Source organism: Ammospiza nelsoni, chromosome 19, assembly GCF_027579445.1.
Source record: "Ammospiza nelsoni isolate bAmmNel1 chromosome 19, bAmmNel1.pri, whole genome shotgun sequence".
Lineage (NCBI taxonomy): Eukaryota > Metazoa > Chordata > Aves > Passeriformes > Passerellidae > Ammospiza > Ammospiza nelsoni.
Window position 1 is genome coordinate 960,980 of NC_080651.1, and position 23,396 is coordinate 984,375.

Sequence of the window (23,396 nt, forward strand, 5' to 3'; positions counted from 1 at the left end):
CTCAGGTTTCAGTTGCACCTTCATCTCTGCCTTTGCAGCTCCCCAGGCCTTTGCACCTGCCCAGGAATGGCCCCACAGGAGCTGTTCCACTCCATCTGTGCCTGCACTGGGATGGGCAGCAGCTCCTCTGCCTGGAGCCCTGATCTGCTGGGAGACCCCAGAGCAGGAACCCTGACCTCCCAAAACCCCCCCAAAACCCCCCAGTTGCACCCCTCTCTTTGCTGAGAGCTGCTGGGGACAGCCCCAGTTCTCTCCCAAACCCTTGGATGTCCCAGCACAGTCCTGAGCTCCCCCCTGGCAGGACAAGCTGAGCATCCTTCCCACATGGATGGCAGCCCCCAAGGACAGCCCAGGACCCCCTTCCTTCCCTCCACAGCCAGCTGGGTCCTGCCATGACCCCTCTGAAGAACCCCAGCAGGCAGCTGAGGGGCAGCTGCTCCCTTCCCAGAGCATTCCCCTCGTGCCAGCCAGGAATTTTCCCTCTGCAGCCACCAAGCCTGCAGGGTCTGTGCAGCAGAAAGGCTGATTGTCCATCCTCCCCTGCCTTGTGCTCCACAGCTGCTCCTGCAAGGTTCCTGTTTCTGTTTAGAGGAAAACCAAGCAAATTTCCCAGAGGAATCCTCTCCCAAAGTCAACTCTCACAGAAGGTAATTTTAATCCAAGAGTTCTCTCTTTCCCAGATACAGAGCCCTACAAAAAGCCTTCAAAGGGGACCCTCTGTGTGCTCCCCCAGACCCACACCCAGCTCACCTCCCTCCGCCCAGCACGGAGCAAAGGGAACCACAGCCTCCATCCCACCTCCAGCCTGGATTTCACAGACACCACCCTTGGGAAAGGAGCAGCCTGAGCAATTATTTGCCTAAAGACAAAGCCAGGGTGTTGTGCTTTCCACGTGGGGATCCCGCGTGGCCCCGTGGCACCGGCAGCCCACGTGCTGCACGTTGCAGCAGGGAATTGCAGCTGGATCCTGGGAATAGTCTGCAACTGAGACATTGTCTGCTGCAATGTCCTGCAGGGCTTGGGCATAAGCCCTGCTGATGGCAGGCAGCACTGCCTGGTACTCCCTGGAGGCCACATCCAGAGGCTCCTGCTCCTGGATGTCTCGGGCCAGGTTGAAAATGAGGGGTGGGTGGTGCTGCTGTGCCGGCCCAGTGCTGCCATCACAGGCCAAGGCCCCTCCTGGGGAGGAAATGGGAGAAAAACCTGGAGTCACAGAGGTCCAGGGATCACCTCTGTATTCCTCACCCACCACCCAGGATGGCCCATTCATTCCCACCCCATCCCAGCTCCTATTCCCGAGACCAATCCTGTCACACACATCTTTTCATGAAAAATCCTTTCCTTAGGATTTTTCCTCCTGAGAAGCTGAGAGGCCTCAGGAACAAAATGCAAACAATGGTTATCTGCTGCTGTGGAATGCAACAGGTGCATCTGGGATTGGTCTCATGTGGTTGTTTCTAATTAATGGCCAATCACAGTCAGCTGGCTTGGACACAGGGCCCGAGCCACAAACCTTTGTTATTATTCTTTCCTTTCTAACCTTCTGATGAAATCCTTTCTTCTATTCTTTTAGTATAGCTTTAATGTAATATATGTAATAAAATAATAAATCAGCCTTCTGAAACACGGAGTCAGATCCTCATCTCTTCCCTCACCCTCAGACCCCTGTGAGCACGGTCACACTGCCCCAGGCTGCAGCACCACCCTGCAGACACAGCTCAGCACATCCTCGGGTCTGAATTAACCTGAGCTGGTTTTCACCTGCATCTGCAGGGATCTGAGAATTCCAGAAGCCTTTCCCTACACTTCAGACCCTCTGGCAGGGATGCAGTACCTGTGGTGTAGAAGGCCTTGTACTGATGCAGCCGCAGCGCCTCGACCTCGCCCACCTTCCCCGCCGCGCCGCTGTTGGGGTGCAGCAGAACCTGCAGGAGGGACAGGACAAGGACAGTTCCTGTCAGCCCATGGCAGGGAAAACGTGCCCCATGAAATCCACTCCCTGCCCACACGAGCCACATCCCACCCCTGGACACATTCACAGCCATCATTGAGGCCCTGGACTCTGAGCAACAGCAGAGCTGTGAGTGCTGAAGCTGCTTTGCCTTCTCCTGATTCTGTGTCGCAGCAAGAAAATGAGTAAATAATGCTGAATTTAGCCAACACTGAACCCACCACATTAATTGGTGCATTGACTGGGAAATCTCAAACTGGTGAACTGAAACCACTACAGGAAATTGGTGTTTCTGCCCAGTTTCAAACTGAAACCACCACAGTGGGATGATGGCAGAAGGGCCCCAGGAAACACCAACATCTCCCTTGGACTTTCCTGGCCCTGCAGGACCCTCTGAATTTACCTCCCAGTTTTGTGGCAGGAAAGGGATCACAAAGGCTCTGGGGCTTTCAGCAGAGCAGGGTAGATTATCATAAAATCACAGAATGGTTTGGGTTGGAAGGGACCCCAAAGCCCATGGGCAGGGACACTTTCCACTGTCCTGGGCTGCTCCAAGCTCCATCCAACCTGGCCTTGGACACTTCCAGGGATGGGGCAGCCACAGCTTCTTGGCATAACCTGTGCCAGGGCCTCCCCACCCTTAAAATTAAGAATTTTTTTCCTAACACCCAATCTAAATCTCCATCTTTTACTCTAAAACCATTCCCCCTTGTCCAACCATCACTAAATTATTTGTTAACCAGGGTGGTCTCAGGTGCACCCAGCGCCTCCCTGGGTGCTCCCAGCTCAGCCAGCAGTGGGGACATCCAAGGGAGCCGAGCCCCAGGCTGGAGCCAGCAGGCAGCCACGAGCTGAGGGTGAGCTCATGGAGCAGAGGGGAAGGTGAGGTGCTGGAACATCCCTCCCACATCCCTCCGTCCGTCTGACTCACCCCGCTGTGCAGGGGCTCCCTTCCCTGGCAACAGCCAGGAACGGGGTGAGCAGCGAGGCAAGGAGGGAGGGGAGGCTCAGATCTCTCCCCTTTGGTATTTAGGACACTTGATCCACACAGGAGGGCTGCTCTGGCTCTGGGGAGTGAGGAGACAAGTGAGCTGGACGCTCCAGCAGCTCCTCTCTCCGATAACATCTGCCGCGGAGCCAGAGCTTCGCTGAGGGATGAGTCACTTGAGGTTTCCTCCCTGGGATTTGAGTTTAAAAAGTGATTCAAGAAATTTCCACTGTGCTGAAAAATTAGAAACATCTGCTGGAGTTGTAGGCAGCTGCAGTGCCAAGTTTAGTAACAGCACTCACAGCTGATGAGTGCAGCAGTGCCTGAGCAGGTGCCCGGCACGGAGCCCTGCCCCTCAGGGAGCACCCTGGGCACCCCGAGGTGTGGCACAGGGAATTCCTGGCACCCTGGGCACCCCGAGGGGTGCACCCCACCCTGCCTGGCACAGGGAATTCCAGGCACCCAGAGATGTCCATGCCATGTTGTCCAGAACAGAGCACCAATGGGCACCCCTAGATATCCATCCCACACTGCCTGGCACAGAGAATTCCTGGCACCCTGGGCACCCCAAAATGTCCATCCCACATTGTCCAGAATGGAACATCAATGGGCACCCCAAGATATCCACCCCACCCTGCCTGGCACAGGGAATTCCTGGCACCCTGGGCACCCCAAAATGTCCATCCCAGGCATCCCAGGCACCCCAAGGTGTCCATCCCATGCTGCCTGGTCTGGATGTAGCCACTGTCTCACATGGGGCTGGTTGGAACCTCATCCAAGAAATGCCAGGATTCAGGGTAGGGGATAATCTCCAAATGCTCTCACTTTCTTTTATTGCTCTCAGTTGTAAGGTAAATTATTTGTTATAAAATCATCTTTTGTAATTTGGTTGGATCTTTTTGTGTTTTTTGGGGAAAAGTAAGAAGGGTGTGAAGAGGAGGAGGTGGTGCAGTGTGAGCCTGGTGCTGACACTCCTTGGGCAGGATAAAAGAGCTCCAAAGCAGGAATCAGCAAATATTCAAGGCCCTGTGAAGCCAAGGGACCAGGAGCTGAACCAATTAATCTGTCTCCAGCCTCAAAGCTTTGCCTGCACCTTTAACAGCACAGCTGGGATGCTGCCAAGGGCACTCAAATCTCCCTTCCTACAAACAACCACGTTGCTAAACCTCTTAAAACCCCACACTTGAAAATTTGTTATAATTTACTGCATAATTAAGGAGCTTGTTTTGATTCAAGAAATATTCCCAGATCTGGAATTCTTCCAATAATCCATGTCTATTATTTTAATAAATAAAAAAATAGAGAAGCAGGGGTGGGGGGGAAGCCTTTTCTCTGCTGAAAATTCATTGCTTGAACTTGGTGCTCTGGGCTATTCACACTGAGCTGATGGACAGGGGGATTTACAGCCCTGGTACTCTCGGTGCTCCTTGGAGGATGTGGTTTATTTCTCCTGCCAACAGCCCTTGCTCTCAGCAGGACCTCGGTGTCACCCCAGCCCCATTGCCGCCCGTGCCAGCAGCAAGCACAGGCTGGGACACTGGGACAGCCCACACGGGGAGCTCCAGCCACCCCAATTAGCAAAGTGTGGAAATTGGGCATTGGAGTGAGCACGGAGCTGCTTTCAGGAGGATTTGTGTCAGGGCAAACCCTGCGCGGGGTCACTGCCGGCCGCTCACGGGCAGGGGATGGGACACGAGGGGACAGGAGGGGGACACGAGGGGACAGGAGGGGGACACGGCTGCTCCCCCACCCCACGGGGCTCTGGGACCCTCTGAGGGCAGCCCACCCCATGGCAGAGTGATCCCAGCCCTTGGGGGGAGACTCACACAGCAATGGTTGCACACTGACACCCAGAAAACCATTGCTCCCAGCAAATCATCATTCCCAGTAAACCACTGCTCCCAGCAAACCATCATTCCCAATAAACCATCACTATCAGCAAAGCATCATTCCCAGCAAACTATTGCTCCCAAAAAACCATCATTCCTGAAAACAACACCACTATCAGCAAAGCATCATTCCCAGCAAACCATTGCTCTCAGGAAAGTCTTGTTCCCAGCAAACCATTGCACCCAGCAAACCATCACTCCCAAAACAACACCACTATCAGCAAACCATCACTCCCAAAAAACCACCACTATCAGCAAACCATTGCTCCCAGGAAAACCTCATTCCCAGTAAGCCATTGCTCCCAGCAAACAATCATTCCCAATGAGCCACCACTATCAGCAAACCATTGCTCCCATTGCTCCCAACAAACCATTACTCCCAGGAAAACCTCATTCCCAGCAAACCATCATTCCCAGTAAACCACTGCTCTCAGAAAACCATCACTCCCAAAAAAACACTATCAGCAAACCATTGCTCCCAGCAAACCATCACTCCCAAAAAACCACTACTACCAGCAAACCATCATTCCCAGCAAACCATTGCTCCCAGGAAAATCTCATTCCCAGGAAAGGCTCATTCCCAGCAAGCCATTGCTCCCAGCAGCCCCAGTGCCCTGCTCCCAGCAGGGTTAATCTGAGGAGCAGAGCAGAGCAGAGCGTGCTGGCCCCATCCCATCCCCTTCCCTGCTCCATCTCCCAGTTCAGCAGAGGGTTCCATAAATACAAAGCAAATACCAAACCCCTGATGGACACCGAAACAAATCCAGGATCCCGCTGGGAGCTGGCTCACAGCGCTTGCAGAGGGTGTACTTTAAAAGCAAAATCAGGGTTTATCCACGGGACTGCTATTGAAGCCACTTTTCTTTTTTCTTTGTTTTTGTTGTTGGTTCTGAAAAAATCCCGTGAGCTCCGAGACAAATGTGTGGTCACCCTGCTTGTCCTGCAAACTGTGTTTTTTAGGGTGAAAGGAGCTGTGGGATATGGAGTGGGCTGTCCTGATGGAACGAATTTTGTGTTTGTTTGTGTTTGATCTGTTTGATCAAGACACAAGTTTGTTGTGTCTTTTTGTGGTGCAATAAATAAATGGGGATAACCAAGTTTGAAGCCCTGAAGCTGCCCTTGCCCACCCTGATGCTCCTTTTGGGGTCAGGCAGGTGCTGTGCTGGGCACTGCAGGCTGCCATGAGCCTGAGCACCCCAGCTGGAGTCCCTGGGTCCTTTTTTGTCTAGGGGCATTATTAGTTGTTTTGTAACTAGGTTAATGAACCATAGCTGGAGGGTTGAGAGTCGGTCAGTAATTCATCAGTTGTCTAGGGATGGTAGTAGCAGAGCTGGGAATGTCATTGAGATGAGGATTAGTGAGATTCCTAGGAGGGATGGGCTTGAAAATTGGTCAAAGAAGTTTAAGTTCATGGTCAGGTTCAGGGGGCAGTGTTTGAAGTGATGGGTGGTTTGCTAGAGGGGGGATTTATTGATACAAATGACAGAATTGTGTGTGAATTGTCAGGTCACAGACACAGCTCTGAGGCACAGGAAGGTGCCAAGCTGCAGGCAGAGGCATTTCCACCTCTGATCCCAGGTTTGTGAACAAAGCACAAAACAATTTTCATTAACCCAAAGCCCTTTTGGGCCAGTGAGTGTCCCTGCATGGCTGATCCAATCCCAGCATCCCATGGGGAGATGCCCCACCCAGGGGAGGAGCCAAGCATTCCTACCTGGATCCAATCTGAGCTTTGGGGCACCCCAGCAGCCTCTGCCCCCTGCACTGCCAGAGGAGCAGCTTTGTGCTGCCCTGCATGGCCAGAGGGAGCCCAGGCCCATCTGCAGCAGCCCTGGAGCTGCAGAGGAAAACTCCCCCCTTGTGCAGGATCCCTGCTGCAGCAGAGCCACAGCTGGCACTGCAGGAGGGCTGAGCCCCCCTGGGATGGGGCTGGGACACCTCCCTGACACACAGGGGCCAGGGCATGGTCTGACTCCGTCAATGGTTTGTTTTCTCTTTTCTGTACTATTACATTTGTATTTTTAATTTCCCTAATAAAGAACTGTTATTCCTGCTCCCATATCTTTGCCTGAGAGCCCCTTAATTTCAAAATTATCATAATTCAGAGGGATGGGTTTTGCATTTTCCATTTCAAAGAAGTGGAAATTTCCATTTCTGCCCTCCTCAGCACACACCTGGCTGTTCAAACCAAGGCACCACTCACCTGTTTCACCTGCTGCCGGGGGGGGGTGACACCAGGGGTGGCTCTGCCTTACCTTGTGCCCCACATCCGACCAGCCAAAGAGAACTGGGGACACATCCAAGCCATCAAAGCGCCTGTTTGGGGGCAGTGCTGCCCCAGCCAGGGCCACCAGCGTGGGGAAGATGTCCAGGATGCTGGGGACAGAGGGGACAGCCATCAGAGCGAGGAGTGAGCATCCCTGGAGGGTCCCCCCAACCTCATCCCTCCCAGGAGAGATCCCAGCAGCTGGAAAGGCTGAACCCAGCCCTGGCCCTGGCTCCACAGCCCTGCCACCCCCAGACTGAGCCAGGCTGTGGGCAGGGGCAGGGGGAGCAGGGCACTGAAGCCCTGGGCAGTAGGAAGGCAGCAGCAGGTTGGTCACCCTCTGCAGAAAGTGCCACCCTGGGGTCTCCAGGCCAGTGCCAGCAGCCCCTGATGCCCAGGTCTCGGGTTTTGGTTGTTAATTGCTGCCCTGAGATGTGCAGGATGTCTCTGCTTCAGCCCATGCAACTGAAGAACGAGTTTGGACTCTTCGCTTTTCGGTCTTGAGGTTGTTTATTAATTCTTATCTATAAAATTTTCTTTCTGCCCAGCCGAGATCTGCTCAGCAGGGCAGCCACAGGCGCTCTTTGTGTTGTCCTTTTATACTACAAACTACATAGAACATATTTACACTTAATCCCCAATACCCATCACCTGTGTTAGACAGTGAGCTTCTACTCTAAACCAATCCCAAAGTGCCAACATCACTGCAGAAAATGGAGAACAAGAAGAAGAAGGAGAAAGGCTGGACACACCCAGATCCCTCCATCTTGTCCCCATAACCTCATACCAAAAATCCTAAAATCTACATTTTCACCCTGTGATCATTTTGTTATTACACCATTTAAGCCTGTGTGACTTTCACGTCCTCATACAAAGGGGGTAACTTGCTGCAAGGGTCAAAATCAAATCCCCAGGTGTTCTGGGCAGCGTGCCGGGGTCTCTGAGCCCCCCAGCTCTGGACACCCAGAGGGATGTGGTGAGCTCCAGCAGAACCCTGCCCTGCCTGGGCTGCAGCAGCTCTGCCCACACCCAGCCCAGCCCAGCTGCCAGCACAGCCAGGATGGTGCAATCTCCTCCTCAGCACCCTCCTGACCTACTTCTTCCCTGCCCTACTTCGGGCTGGGGCAGGGCAGGAGCACGCTGGGTGGCTCTGACCATAATTAACCATCACTAAGAAGAGCAGACGAGGCAGTTTTGGGGCAGTTTTGTGCAGAGCCCAGCGTGCAGGTGCTGGTCTGGGCTGAGGCATCAGCGTTGCTGCGCTGGCTGCAGCTCCCTGGCCCCGGGGCACGCTCACCCTCGCTCACCCCTGTGCTCATGGAGCCACTGAGCAGCCTCTGTGCCCCAGCCAGGTGTTTCCATAACCCCAGGGGAGGAGGAGATCCCTGCAGATGGGAGAGGCCCTGCCCTGCCCTGGTTTTTCCTGGGGATCCCTCTGAGTGCTCAGGGCTCCCAGCCCCTCCTGCTTCACTCCCTGCCCATCAGCTGAGGGGGTTCAGTGTCCCTGTGGGGCTGTCCCCAGGGAAAAGCCACCAGTCCTGCGGGCACCTCTGTGTCCCTCTGTGTCCCTCCACACTCCCCGTCCCACCTCATGGTGACACTTTGCTGAGCATGACCCGTCACTCTCACATGCCCTAATCTGGTTCTGCGCTGCTCCCAAAGAGGGGGTGCCCCTTCCTGATGCCAGAGCACCCCCCTGCACAGCTGGGCATGGCCCCGTGGCAGTGCCACAGCACCCTGCACAGCTGGCATGGCTCTATGGCAATGCCACAGCAGCCTCCGGCACAGCTGGGCATGGCCCCGTGGCAGTGCCAGCCTCCTGAATGTGACTCCTGTGACTCCCACAGAGCCTGGAGTGACTGCCCCAAGCACCCGGAGTGCTGCACCTGCCTCTGCTGCGTTTCCAGATTCCCAGCTGTCCAACCTGCCAGACTGGAGCTGGGAAATGCAGCAGATCAGATCTTGGAGCAGATAATCACAATTCCTGGGCTTGGAGGCAGGGCCAGGGGGATGGGACATGATGGGCACTGATCCTGCACACACTGCCCCACAGCTCTGCCCCACAGCCCAGGGCTTTGGAGATGAGGCCATGGGTGCTACGTGCTCCCCATCCCCTCACCAGGCTCCAGTGACTCAGTTCTGGCTCAGAGCTTCCCCTGCCTGCAAACAGCAGCTCCAGAGCTGCCCTGGGGCTGTGGAACGAGGTCTGCAGCTCATGCCAGGGAGCTGGGAACACCCAGCACTGCCCCAGGGCCCACCAGCCAGGACCTGCTCCCAGCAGCTGGGACGTTCTTTCCCAACAGCCAGCAACCCCTCAGCCCCAGCACCCCGTGATTCAAGGATGAAAGGGGACAGGACATCCTAATTCCCAAACCCTCCCAGTGTGACCCCAGCCCCATGGGGACCCATCAGGGATGAATGGGGGCAGGACATCCCAATTCCCAGTGACCCCAAAGATCACCACCCTGTGTGCCTCAAGGATGAAAGGGGACAGGACATCCCAATGCCCACTAACCCCAAACTCCCCCAGCCCGACCCCAGCACCGTGGGGACCCATCAGGGATGAAAGGGGACATGGTATCCCAATATCCAGCAATCCCTCAGCCTCACCACTCTGTGATTCAAGGATGAAAGGGGACAGGACATCCCAACCTCCAACAACCCATCAGCCTGACCTCCAGCACCGTGGATGAAAGGGGACAGGACATCCCAATGCCCACTAACCCCAAACTCCCCCAGCCTGACCCCAGCACCGTGGGCACCCATCGGGGATGTGCAGGGACATTCCCCCCACCCTGCCCCACACATTCCCCCAGGCTGTGCCCACACCTGCTGCCCAGGAGGGCTGTAAGGATGGGTGCAGCTGGCACATGAAGGGGAGCAGCTGGCACATGAAGGGGTGCAGCTGGCACATGGAGGGGTGCAGATGCTGGGCACATGGAGGGGTGCAGCTGGCACATGGAGGGGTGCAGATGCTGGGCACATGGAGGGGTGCAGATGCTGGGCACATGAAGGGGTGCAGCTGGCACATGGAGGGGTGCAGATGCTGGGCACATGAAGGGGTGCAGCTGGCACATGGAGGGGTGCAGATGCTGGGCACATGAAGGGGTGCAGCTGGCACATGGAGGGGAGCAGCTGGCACATGAAGGGGTGCAGCTGGCACATGAAGGGGTGCAGATGCTGGGCACATGAAGGGGTGCAGTTGGCACATGGAGGGGTGCAGACGCTGGGCACAGGAAGGGGTGCAGCTGGCACATGAGGGGTGCAGCTGGCACATGGAGGGGTGCAGATGTTGGGCACATGAGGGGGTGCAGCTGGCACATGAGGGGGTGCAGCTGGCACATGGAGGGGTGCAGATGCTGGGCACATGAAGGGGTGCAGCTGGCACATGAAGGGGTGCAGCTGGCACATGAAAGGCTGCAGATGCTGCAGGGAGAGGGGCAGCACAGACCCTCCCCTGCCCTCCTGCAGGGACTCCTCTCCTCACAACCACTCCCTTCTCGCACAAAACCATTCACAGACCGCAGAGCCGCCCCTGCTCCGTGCTGGGCACCGAGAACATCATCATCATCATCATTTGTTAATTATCCAGGAGCACACGGAGCCCTGGTGGCTGCGAGCCCCAGCCCTCCAGCCTCACAAAAAGCCCTTTCAGCTCCTCTCAGCTGAGGCATTCAGGCTTGGAGAGGACAAAAGTACAGCCTGGCACAAGGCAGGGCATAACCAGAGCTGCCAAAGTCCAGGTGATGGCCTGGGGGGCAGCGTGGGGATGGGGTGTCCCTCCTTTTGGGTTGGCTGTTGACATTTGCTGCTCTGAGATGTGCAGGATGTCTCTGCTTCAGTCTGTGCAAGTGAACAACGAGTTTGGACTCTTCACTTTTCAGTCGTGAGGCTGTTTACAAATTCTTATCTATAAAATTTTCTTTCTGCCCAGCCGAGATCTGCTCAGCAAGGAAGCCATGAGCACTTTGACTGCTTCTGAGGCAGTTTTATGTCTTTTTATACTACAAACTACCTATAACATATTTACACTTAATTCCCAATACCCATCACCTATGTTAGACAGTGAGCTTCTATTCTAAATATAACATATTTACAACTACTTCCCAATACCTATCACCTGTGTTAGACAGTGCACTTCTGCTCTAAACCAGTCCCAAAGTGCCCACATCACTGCAGAAAATGGAGAAGAAGAAGAAGAAGAAGAAGAAGAAGAAAGAAGAAGGAGAAGAAGAAGAAGAAGAAGAAAGAAGAAGAAGAAGAACAAGAAAAAGAAGAAGAAGAAGAAAGAAGGACTAGACACGCCCTGATTGCTCCATCTTGTCCCCATAACCCCCATACTAAAAATCCTAAAATCTACATTTTCACCCTGTGAATATCTTATTATTACACTATTCAAACCTGTGTGACTTTCAGGTCCTCATGCAAGCTGGCAATTTGATCCATGGGTCAAAATCAAATCCCCAGGTGTTCTGGGCAGTGTGCCAGGGTCCCTGAGCCCCCCAACTCTGGACACCCAGAGGGATGTGCTGAGCTCCCACTCCTCCAAATGGGGCCACCCTGTTCCCAGAGGGGCTCTTACCTGAGGAGAGCCTGGCTGGTCCTCCCAGCAGGGACACGGCCAGGCCAGTACGCCAGGGCTGGCACCCTGTGCCCTCCTTCCCAGGTGGTTTGCTTGGCTGAGCTCCCACCTGCAGGAGAACAGGGCAGTGCTCAGCATCCTGCTGGCGCTGGGCACGGAGCTCCCCATGGACAGGAGCTGCTCAGAGGCAGGGATGGTGTGAATCACCCCAAAGGAGGGTGAATTCACTGGGTTAGGGAAGGGAGGAGCAGGAGCTGCTCAAAGGGGTCCCAGCTGGGCACTGGCTTGTGTTGGCTGCAGCGAGTGATGAGAAATGCAGCAGCAGCCAGGGCCGTCGCATTTCCATCCCCTTTGGTGCCAGGTGAGAGAATGGAGCAGGCAGGAAATGCAGGAATTTATTCCAGGGGCTTCTGTGCCTTGCAGGGCTCAGCACCAACAGCTCCCCATGCCCCGGCTGCTGGAAACCTCATTAGAAACACCATCCTGCTAATAACCCTCAGTTAATGAACCTGATCCATCCTCTCCCTGACAGCACCCAAAGCTCTGCCCTGCCCTTGGGTTTGAGATGCTGCCCAGTGCCTCCCTCCCTCCACCTGCAGTGCTGAGCACCAAAATGGGGGTTCTGAGCACAAAAATCAGAGTTCTGAGCACCAAAATCAGGGTGGTGAGCATCAAAATTGGGGTGCTGAGCACAAAAATCAGAATGCAGAGCACCAAAATCGGGGTGCTGAGCACCAAAATTGGAGTGATGAGCACCAAAATTGAGGGTGCTGAGCACCAAAATTGGAGTGATGAGCCCAGAAATGGGAGCACCAATATCAAAAGGGCTGGAATGGGGTTGTAGAGCCTCAGCCCTGGCTGCAGCCCAAAGGGCCCCAGGCAGCTGGAGGGGGAAGGGGTTGGGAATGGGGCAAAGAGAAAATCCCAAGGCGATTCACAAACGTCCCAGGAGCAGCCTTTGTGCGCTGCCTTTCAGCGTGCACATGGCAACGGCGCCTGGCCCGAGCCATTTCCTGGGGGCACGGCCAAGAGAGCCCCTGGGCTGTCCCCAGAGCTGTCCCCAACCCTGCTGGCCTCCCCATCCCTGCCCGATGCTGGTCCATGCCCCCAGGCAACGCTGCCTTACACACCAATGGCACAGGTGCCCCAAAATCGGGGTGCTGAGCACCAAAATCGGGGTGCTGAGCACAAAAATCGGGGTGCTGAGCACCAAAATCGGAGTGCTGAGCCCCAAAATTGGGGTGCTGAGCACAAAAATCGGGGTGCTGAGCACCAAAATCGGAGTGCTGAGCCCCAAAATCGGGGTGCTGAGCGCAAAAATCGGAGTGCTGAGCCCCAAAATTGGGGTGCTGAGCACAAAAATCGGGGTGCTGAGCACCAAAATCGGAGTGCTGAGCCCCAAAATCGGGGTGCTGAGCACCAAAATCGGGTGCTAAGCACAAAAATCGGGGTGCTGAGCACCAAAATCGGGGTGCTGAGCACCAAAATCGGGGTGCTGAGCACAAAAATTGGGGTGCTAAGCACAAAAATCGGGGTGCTGAGCACCAAAATCGGGGTGCTGAGCCCCAAAATTGGGGTGCTGAGCACAAAAATTGGGGTGCTAAGCACAAAAATCGGGGTGCTGAGCCCCAAAATCGGGGTGCTGAGCCCCAAAATTGGGGTGCTGAGCACAAAAATTGGGGTGCTAAGCACAAAAATTGGGGTGCTAAGCACAAAAATCGGGGTGCTGAGCCCCAAAATCGGGGTTCTGAGCGCCACAATGGGGGTGCTGAGCCCCAAAATTGGGGTGCTAAGCACCAAAACCAGAGTTCTGAGCACCAAAACTGGGGTGCTGAGCACCAAAATTGGGGCGCTGAGCAGCCAATCGGACCAGCCCAGGACAGCACACTCCCAAATTCCCCACCCAAATTTTGGTGTTTCCCCCAGACACCCCAGGAAACCACAGCAATTAATATCCAGCCCCATCTCTGCCCATAAATGAAAGGGCTCGTGCTCCTGGGTGCATCTGCAGGGTTTTTCCAGGCATGGTCAGGGGGCTCTGGAAGGACATCAGACGGATGTTTCCTGACCAAGCCACCCCAGCACCTCTGGTCAGGTCAGGGCAGCCTGGCATGAGGTCACATCAAACAGGGCTGAAACACCCAAAGCCAAGCAGGGAATTTTCTGCAGAGCGGGGATGATGCAGCCCTGCTGCCGCTGTGGGGACTTTCCAGGCTCTCCAGGAAAGCTGAACTGTGCATTCCCGTGGTGGGACGGAGACCTTGGTGCCACCACACGCGCAGCAGGTCCTCAGCACGGGGACACCGGCTCTGCAGCTCCCCCAACCTGCCCCAAAACATCACATCCCCTCAATGTTTTTCTGTCTCCCGGGATCCCTCCCCTTGCTGGATTTTTGACCCCAAGGTGGGAGAGGAGTTTTGGGGGTTGTGGGAAGCACAGAGGAAGGGGCAGCACACACGGATCTGCTGCTCTCTCCCAGCTCCAGGGACCAGCTGAAATCAGTGGAAAACACCCCTGGAATTTAGGGCTGGACCCTGAAACAAAGGATGGAGCTACAGGAAACATGTAGAAACACGCAGAAACATATTAACATGTAGAAACATGTAGAAACATGCAGAAATGTTGGAAATGTATAGAAACATGTTGGAAACATATAGAAACGTGTTAGAAACATATAGAAACATGTTAGAAACACATAAACGTCTAGAAACACATAAACATGTAGAAACATATAGAAACGTGTACAAATATGATAGAAACATATTTAAACCTGTAGGAACACATAGAAACATGCAGAAACATGTTGGAAAGGTATATAAACATGTTGGAAATGTATGTTAGAAACATATAAACATGTAGAAATGCATAAACATGTAGAAACATATAGAAACATGTTAGAAACACATAGAAGCATGTTAGCAACTTATAGAAACCTGTAGGAACATATAGAAACATGCAGAAAACGTGGAAACATATAGAAACCTGTTAGAAACATGACAGAAATGTGCAGAAATATGTTAGAAACATGTAGAAACATGTTAGAAATATAAAAAATGTAGAAATATAGAGAAACATGTTAGAAACTTATAGAAACGTAGTAACGTGTTGGAAATGTATAGAAACGTGTTAGAAACATATAGAAACATGTTAGAAAAATAAAGAAATATGTAGGAATGTATAGGAACATAGAAACATATAGAGACACATAGAAACATATGGAAACACATGAAAAAATATAGAAATAAATAGATTTTTAATTTTTTTTTTTTTTTTTTTTTAGCCAGGCAGCAGCCTGTCTTCCCCTGCTCTCCCATCCCTCGGGGGCTTTTCCCTGCCCAGGAACAATCCCCAGAGCTGGGAGGGCTGAGCATCCCAGCCTGGCATCCCTGGCAGTGCCAGCCCAGCCTGGCATCCCCGGGCCGGCTCTGCAAACGTCCTGCAGGCACCAGAGCAGGGATTTCCATCCCACCCTGGCCCCGGGGTGTTTGCAGCCAGCTCAGAGCGCTCTGCCAGCCCCATGGGGATACCTGCATGTCTATACCCAGCAAAAACTGACAGTAAAGTCAAACTAAGCCTTTTGTCCTTGGGGGTGTGTGGCAGCCATCTCGGCATCTTCATGCTTTCTATAAAATTTGGTGGATGATTGGTTGATGATTTGTATCATGTTTTGTATTTGTGTTTGGGTTTTTTTTTGGGGGGGGGAAGGGTAAGTTCTGGGGTAAATTCTGTGTTTGTTTGGGGGTGGTTGTGGAAACCTGCCTCATTAAAAACACCATCCTGACAGATGACAACAGCTGGGTTTTGATAATAGGAAATATAGAGGAAGGTTAATTGAAAGTATTGGTGATAAGTGATTTGGATAATGTAGGGATATGTGGTTTAATTATTTGACCAAAAAAAAAAAAAAAAAGTCAAGATAAAAAAATGGATGCGTAAAATGGAATTTAAATTTAAATCCCAGTTCCTCCCTGCGTGCCGGGGGCTCTGCAGGGCACAGGGGCTGCAAGGGGCCGTGGTCTGAGTTCTGCTCGTCCTGTTCTGCACCATCTGCTCGGGCTTGTGACCGGGGGTTGCTCAAGAGCAGCAGCCCGGGGCCGGCAGCGGGGTTTGTTGGGTTTGTTTACTACAGAATTGAGGTTACGCTTCCATCCCCGGGGCCAGGAGAAGGAAAGGCTCCGGGAATGGGACAGAGCCAGCGCTGTTTGCCCGGGGAATGGCCACGGTGGCGCGGCCAGGGTGTCAGGAAGAGGAGGAGGAGGAGGATGAGCCTCGGTGCTGACCCCGGGACTGGCACGGTAACAGCGCGTAATACAAGCAGAAGTGGGAAGCGCCTGACTCATGGATGTTTCTGGCTGCCCCGGCTGAAATAAACCCACCGAGCAGATGGCTTGGCCGGAAAAGGAGGAAAGAGTGAAAAAAAAACAAAACAAAACAAAATTTAAACCAAACAAAACGGTGGAGTGAAAGAAAAGCCAAGTCCCGGCGTGTGGGCAGGGTGGTGGGTGCTCTGCTCTGGGGGCTGTGAGACCCTGATGGGGCAGATCCCAACATCCCATCAGCAAACCAGCACACCCACCCCAAGCTCCGGCGTTATGGGGACCCAACCCACTCTCCACAGCAGTTTTGGGGGAAATTTGGCTGTTTGAAAGAAATAAAAGAGTGCTGGGGTGCGTTCAAGCCAAGGGCAGCAGCCAGGGAGAGGCTGGCATGGATGGAATGATGCTTGTGTCCCCTTGGTGGGCAGTGAGGGCTTTGTGGAGCACCCAGGGAGAGGCTGGCATGGATGGAATGATGCCCGTGTCTCCTTGGTGGGCAGTGAGGGCTTTGTGGAGCAGCTCCCCCTGTGCCCCTGCATTTGGGACCCCCCTGTGCCCCTGGCACTGGGACCCCCCCACGCTGCCAGGTTACCTCTCTGCCTCTGCCAGGCACCCACGAATGGCCCCAGGCGTCCTGCCAGCTCACACTTCTGTGCCCAGGGGCCATTGTCACCTGCAAGAGAAAGAAATGTCCCCATGAGCGACAACAGGACCACAGGGGACACCCACAGTGTGGGGTAGGCAAGGACAAGTGACCCTTGCATCCCTCTCTGCCACCCCTGTGATGCCTCCCCACGGGGAGTTGAAGGATTTTGGTGTTTTGCAGTTTGTTTGCAGGGCTAAAGGGTTTTGGTGTTTTTGCAGTTTGTTTGCAGGGCTGATGGGTTTTGGTGTTTTGCAGTTTGTTTGCAGGGCTGATGGGTTTTGGTGTTTTTGCAGTTTGTTTGCAGGGCTGATGGGTTTTGGTGTTTTTGCAGTTTGTTTGCAGGGCTGATGGGTTTTGGTGGTTTTGCAGTTTGTTTGCAGGGCTGATGGGTTTTGGTGTTTTGCAGTTTGTTTGCAGGGCTGATGGGTTTTGGTGTTTTGCAGTTTGTTTGCAGGGCTGATGGGTTTTGGTGTTTTGCAGTTTGTTTGCAGGGCTGATGGATTTTGGTTATTGCAGTTTGTTTGCAGGGCTAAAGGGTTTTGGTGTTTTTGCAGTTTGTTTGCAGGGCTGATGGGTTTTGGTGTTTTGCAGTTTGTTTGCAGGGCTGATGGGTTTTGGTGTTTTGCAGTTTGTTTGCAGGGCTGATGGGTTTTGGTGTTTTGCAGTTTGTTTGCAGGGGCTGGAGGGCAGCCAGGGCAGCCAGGGCAGGGCAGGGGGGGCTCGGTGCCACCAGCTCCGGGTGTTAATGAGCGGCCGAGCGGTTCCTGTCATCAGCAGCGAGACATCCTCATTAGGGAGGCTGCTCGGGACTCAGAGCGGATTTGGGCTTCTTAACGAACGAGGATTTGTGCCTTAATTAGTCACGGCCCTGCCACTGCAGCCCCGCAGGCGGAGGGGGGTGGCAGGGCGGGCACCGTGGCAGGGCGGGCACCGTGGCAGGGCGGGCACTGTGGCAGGGTGGGCACTGTGGCAGGGTGGGCACCGTGGCAGGGCGGGCACGGCAGCCTGGGACCCCCACCCAGCCCCACGGTGGGACCACTCCCCACCCACAGAGCAGTGGGAGCATCCAGGGCAGGGGGACATTGAGGGCAGGGGGCAACAAGGGTGGGGGACACCAAGGGCAGGGGACACGGAGGGCAGGGGACAAACACATATCCTGCCCCCACCTCCAGGTGCAGCCCCCAGTGTCACCCCCCTTTGGCACAACACAGGAGCAGCGAGTGAGATCAGAATTGTCTCCATCATTCTTTTCTCCGCTCCTCTCAGGCTCGGAGAGCCCCACAGCCCCCAGGCCATTCCCCTCAGTACCTGTGAACCAGAGCAGCGTGCTGCCCCTGCCCAGGCTGTCTGCCGCCTCCTTCACCCGTGCCACCAGCGCATCCATCTCCCCCAGAGAGGCTCCATAGATGCCCCTGCCCGGGCCGGGGGGCGGCGGGGGCACCAGCGGGACGTGCATATGGGCCAGGGCCAGGTACAGGAAGAAGGGCTGTCCTTTGGCACTGCACAGGGCACAGACACAGAGCGTTCAGCCTTTAGGGTCACTGGAGTGGTGGCACTGCTGAGCCTGGGGACACAAACCCTTCCACTCCTGCTCCTTGGGGGAAAACCACCCCATGTACATCACCCAGCTCCAGGCATCCATCTCCTTACAGGGAGGAAGCTGAGCTGAGCCATTTCTCCCCTGCTGCTGCTTAAACCTCTCCCCACTGTCCCCCTGCTGTCAATTGTGCCCCCATTTGGGGTGGATTTTCCTCCATCTCCATCTCCAAACGCTCCTCGCTGCTGCACCCACACACCTCCCTCCCCTCTCTGAGGGCCCATTTTGTCCCTTTTTCCCCCTCCCCAGCAGGTGCCCGGCCTGGTGGCACTGTGGGCACAGGATGTGGCACAGCAGGGCCCCCACACAGCCCAGCACGGCCTGGGCAGTGCCACCATCCTGCAGCACGTCCACCGCCATGCACTGCCCTGCAGCAGCACAGGACACGTCCTGTTTGCTTGTTTACAGCTATATTTATCTGCTCCAACGAGCCTGCTCTTCCTCAGGGAGCTCGGAGGGGAAGGGTGGGATGGCAGCAGCGAGGAGGGGCCGGATCCAGGGCTGTGCACGGGCCCGGCCCCATCTCTGCCTCCTGCCAGCCCTGCCCAGTGCGTGGCTGCGCTTCCTTCCTCTGCCCGGCACCCACCTGGCCTGCAAAATGAGCGAAAAAATAAAAAACTCCATCCTGCCTGGAGCTGAGGGGGCTGGAGCCCCAGGAAGGGTTTTCTCAAAACCCCCACTCCGACTTCCCTCAAAAATTATGGTTTTAAAAATATACACCCCTTTAGAGGACACCAGAAGAGCCTCAGTGCCTTCTCCTCCAGCAGGAAGCCAAGCCATGGACACCAAGCCAAGCCCCCATCCTGCCTGGAGCTGCTGGGGACTGGAGCCCCAGGAAGGGTTTTCTCAAAACCCCCACTCCAACTTTCCCCAAAATTGATATTTTAAAAACACACAACCCTTTAAAGGACACCAGAAGAGCCTCAGGTGTCCTCCAGCAGGACGCCAAGCCATGGACACCCCAAATGTGAGCCATGGGGTTCAGATTTGGGGTGTCCATGGTGTTCACACCCATCTCCCCTGTGTCCCCCTGGCACCCTGCCCATCCCTGCAGGACGTGGGGGTCAGGAGAGCTCATGTGCCCCTTGCAAACAGCCACTGTGAGAGCTCTTCCCAAGGGATGCCAGAGCCCCCCGAGCAGGGAAAGCTGCTTCTCCTGGCTCCAGCATCCAGAGGGACTCGCGGCTGTGGTGCTCATCCCCCTCGTTTGCCACTCAGACACCTCAGAATTATCCTGAAGATCAGGCAAACGTTTAATCAATAACTGAAGACAGCAGTCCCTGACTTTTGCTCCCACGCTCGCCTGTGCCACGTCTCACTGTCACAAATTGCTCAACCTCGGCTGGTTAAAAAAACACCGAGATGGCAAATCCGGAGTTCTTTTGTTGCCCTGTAGTGAATGAGTCAGGCAGGGGAAAACTGGAATCAGCCATCAAAGGGAAGGGAAGAAAAGGCAGGCACCTGCCTAATCCTGTTCTCCATGAGCACAGATAACCTCAACACACTTCTGGGAGTTTAAAGGTTTTCTCTATTAACCCGGAGCTTACACACGTGGTTTCACAGCCACAGAGAGCCAAGGCAGCCCAGAGGGTGGGGGTTTGGCAGGAGAAGAGGTTGGTGCTGCCCCACAGCCCAAAGCCTGGGTATCCTCAGCATCCCAAACGTGGCCAAGCAGGCAAGGGAAAACTGGAATAAGCAGGGGCAGGGGAAAACTGAAATAAGCCATCAGGGAAGAGAAGAAAAGGCAGGCACCTGCCTAATCCTGTTCTCCATGAACACAGATAACCCCTCAGCATTTCTGGGAGTTTTCCTATTAACCCCGAGCTTACACACTCGGTTTCACAGCCACAGAGAGGGCTGGGGTTTGGCAGGAGAAGGGGTTGGTGCTGCCCCACAGCCCAGAGCCTGGGTACCCTCAGCATCCCAAATGTGGCCAAGCCACCCCACAGCCAATCCTCGCTATCCAAAGGGACAAATACAGGTTTTATGCAACAAAACAGCGCCCAGTTTTATAGAGAGCCATTTTCCCCTGTGCTGCTCCCTGTCCAGCCCCTGTTTCACACAAACCTTTCCCGTGCCTGTTATCCCGGGATGCGGGCAGGGATGGGCTCGGGCAGGGCTGCCCGGCAGCGCTTCCTCTCCTCGCTCTGCAGGGAGGCGTTTTGCAAAGTCACAGCTCGTAATCCGCCAATAATGGGGATTAAAATTACACAACCCGTCAGCAGGGCTCGGGGGCCTCGCTGGAGGAGCCACTTTGCTCCTCGGGGACAATCAGAGGCGGGCACCTCCTGTGCTCTGAGCCGGGGGAGGCAGATCCGGGAGCCCAGGGTGCTTTATCCCCAAAACGGATCCAATCTCTCATACAGGGAGTGTGCAAACACCTCTGGGTGCTGTTCTGGACCCACCCTGACACCACTCAGCGCCTGCCAGCACTTCACACCCATGGAGGCACCTCCAGCACCCCATTGCCACCCCATCCACAGGGATGCAGGGATGGACAGACCGTGACATCCTTCACATTTCCCCCAGGAAGGAGGCACAGCCCCACACTCATGGAGGCACTTCCACCACCCCATTGTTGCCTCATCCCCAGGGATGCAGGGATGGTCAGACCTTGGTGCATATCCACCCCCAGGAAGGAGGCACAGCCCCACTCAAAGCTTTGACTTTCCCCAAAAACGATGTTTTAAAAACACACAACCCTTTAGAGGACACCAAAGAGCCTGAGTGTCTCCTCCAGCAGGAAGCCAAGCCACGGGCACCCCAAATCTGAACCATGGGGCAGCACCCATCTCCCCTGGCACTGCACCAGGGTGATGCAGAGGAGCCCTGCAGTGCCCCAGGAGCTCTCCTAGATAAGGGGACACACAGGGGATAGTGGGTGGCCTCACCTGGCCCTCTGGATGAACCTCTCTGCCTCCTCTGCATAGCGCCTGGCCAGGCTGCCGAGCTCCACGGGCTGCTGGACGATGGTGATGTTCTCCATGAGAGGCAGGGCAACCTCTGTGTAACAGTCCTTCCTCACCACCCTGCTGGGGAAAACCACCCCAGGCTTGTCACAGAGCCTGGCTGATCCCCTGGCTTCAAGGGAGGGAGAACAAGGGGAGTGATGCCAATGTCCCCATGGCATGGGGGGCTCCCAGACTGCAGGGGGAAACTGGGGGCACAGAGTGTGAGGGGAGGTGACCACAAGGGCAGCCCTCAGGGCTGGGGACACTGCTGCAGACACCCATCTCCCCGTGCCAGCCCTGGAGCCCCGTGCCCGTACCTGGCAGCGGCGCTGTGCCCTGGGCAGGGCGGGCAGGGGGGCAGGTTGTAGCCAGGGGTGTCTGTGCAGCCCATGTCGTGGCTGTAGGGGATCCCATAGTAGTAGTCGAAGCCTGAGAGGACAGTGAGGGGGTCAGCAGGGTCCAGGTGGCCACAGGGCCCTCAGCCCGTGCCCCTGGCACAGCCCTTACCACGGGAGGTGGGGTGATGGTGGCCGTGGTGTCCCAGGTGCCACTTGCCTGCAGGAAAGCCACAGAGCATCATTTCAGGGGTGACACAGCCCTGGCCACCAGCAGCCCTCACCTACAAGGTGCCCACAGCGCTGGGGGCTTTAATCAAGCTACAAGGAAGGTCCCTTGTTTGTGCTGGCTGCCATTCCAGAACGCCGTCTATTTTTGCAGAAAACCCAGAAAAAACGCATAAGGTATCTCCTGGCTGTGCAAAGCGAGTGTTTCCAGCCTTAAAAGGCTCTTTCATGTGTTTGTGTTCTGCAGACAGCTCCCTCAGCCCTCCCTAAACCCAGCTTCATCCTCTGACCTCCAGCACGTGCTTGCTCCCACCAAACGTGCTGATCCAAGAGGGAAAACTGCAAAACCTGGGGGGGAATGAAGAAACAGAGGGAATTTCTGCCAGAACAACAGCAGGAGCTGCAGATGCAAAGGGTTTGTGCAGGCTGAGGGGGACCCACAGTGACAGGAGGGTGCCCAAAGCCACCAGGCCAGCAGCACTGCCCATGGTGTGGGATGCAGGATGGCAGAGCCAATCCTGTTTGCTAAGGAACACCCAGCACATTCCTCGGGAGATAAAGCAATGAGAGATTAAACTGAGAAGTCTGGATTTCCGGCAGCACCCTTGAAAAGGAAGATTTTAAGCCTGGCATTGCAAAATGCAAGGGGGATGTGTGAAATCTCCCTCACGTGATCCTTTAGGTTTCCCTTTCACTGCCAGCATTTCACCCTGGCACCCCCTGGCACTCTGGGTGCCACCATTTCACCCTGGCACCTCCCCAGTGCCCCTGGCACTCTGGGCATTACCTATGGCCCCTGTGCTGTAGCCAGCCTCCCTCAGGACCTCGGCCAGGGTGGTCTCGTTGCGGGGGAGGCCCCCGAGAGAGGAGATGGCGAAGTTGTGGGTGACCCCGTTGCGCAGCCCCAGGCGCCCCGTGAGCAGCGAGGCGCGGGACGGGGAGCACGTGGAGGCAGCTGAGTGGAAATCCACGAACCTGCAAAACGAAAAACCCTTCAGCTCACGAGATCCTGTGTGCCCTGCCCCTCCCTGCTCCCCTGGACGCTCCCCCTTTTGCTCTGGGGATGAGGGTGAGGAGTGGCAGAGGAAGGCTCCAGCAGGGATGGATGGATCTGCACCCCAGTGTGCCAGGCTCTGGCTGCCCTCCCCATGCACCCAAACCCACAGCAACAAAACCCCCTCACCTGCCAGTCCCACAGGGCTGAATTCCCCTGTGCTGCAGGGCAGAGTAGCCAGGGGTGCAGGGTGAGGGCAGGGAGGGGGACAGACATTACCTTGTTCCTTCAGCAGCCAACTGATCCAAATGCGGCGTCTCCTTCGTCTCTGCCCAGTTGGCGCCCAGATCCCCCCAGCCCACATCATCAGCCAGGATGACGATGAAGTTGGGCTGCCTGCTCACCACACAGGGAGCCCAGAGTCCCACCAGCACCAGGGTGGGCACCAGCACTGCCCACAGGGACAGGAGTGGTGTCCCCATGGTGCCACACGTCCCCTCCCGCCCGCGCTGCAGCACCGCTGGTCTTCCCCAAACTGCCCCTGCTGTGTCCCTGTGGATGCAGCTGAGCCTTCCAGGGGCTCTGCCCCTCCTCAGCTGCTCTGTGGGGCTGGAGCAGGGCTGGGGTCTGGGCTGGGAGCAGGGCTGGGGTCT

General features: G+C 55.4%; 1 protein-coding gene across 2 annotated transcripts; it reads right to left on the minus strand.

Moving 5' to 3' along the window:
* Nucleotides 1–642: 642 nt before the first annotated feature.
* On the minus strand, nucleotides 643–23,323 carry ARSG (arylsulfatase G). 2 transcript variants are annotated; one of them, XM_059485840.1, is made up of 11 exons: nucleotides 23,023–23,323; nucleotides 22,537–22,724; nucleotides 21,694–21,741; nucleotides 21,504–21,615; nucleotides 21,127–21,264; nucleotides 17,947–18,137; nucleotides 16,585–16,665; nucleotides 11,677–11,785; nucleotides 7,084–7,204; nucleotides 1,835–1,925; nucleotides 643–1,179 (listed from the first exon to the last, which is right to left on the minus strand). In XM_059485840.1, exons 1-11 carry the CDS (start codon nucleotides 23,223–23,225, stop codon nucleotides 860–862), a joined length of 1,602 nt encoding a protein of 533 aa, XP_059341823.1. In that variant the 5' UTR covers nucleotides 23,226–23,323; the 3' UTR covers nucleotides 643–859. The 2 variants fall into 2 exon arrangements, with proteins under 2 accessions (XP_059341823.1, XP_059341821.1); XM_059485838.1 differs by lacking the exon at nucleotides 11,677–11,785.
* Nucleotides 23,324–23,396: the final 73 nt, after the last annotated feature.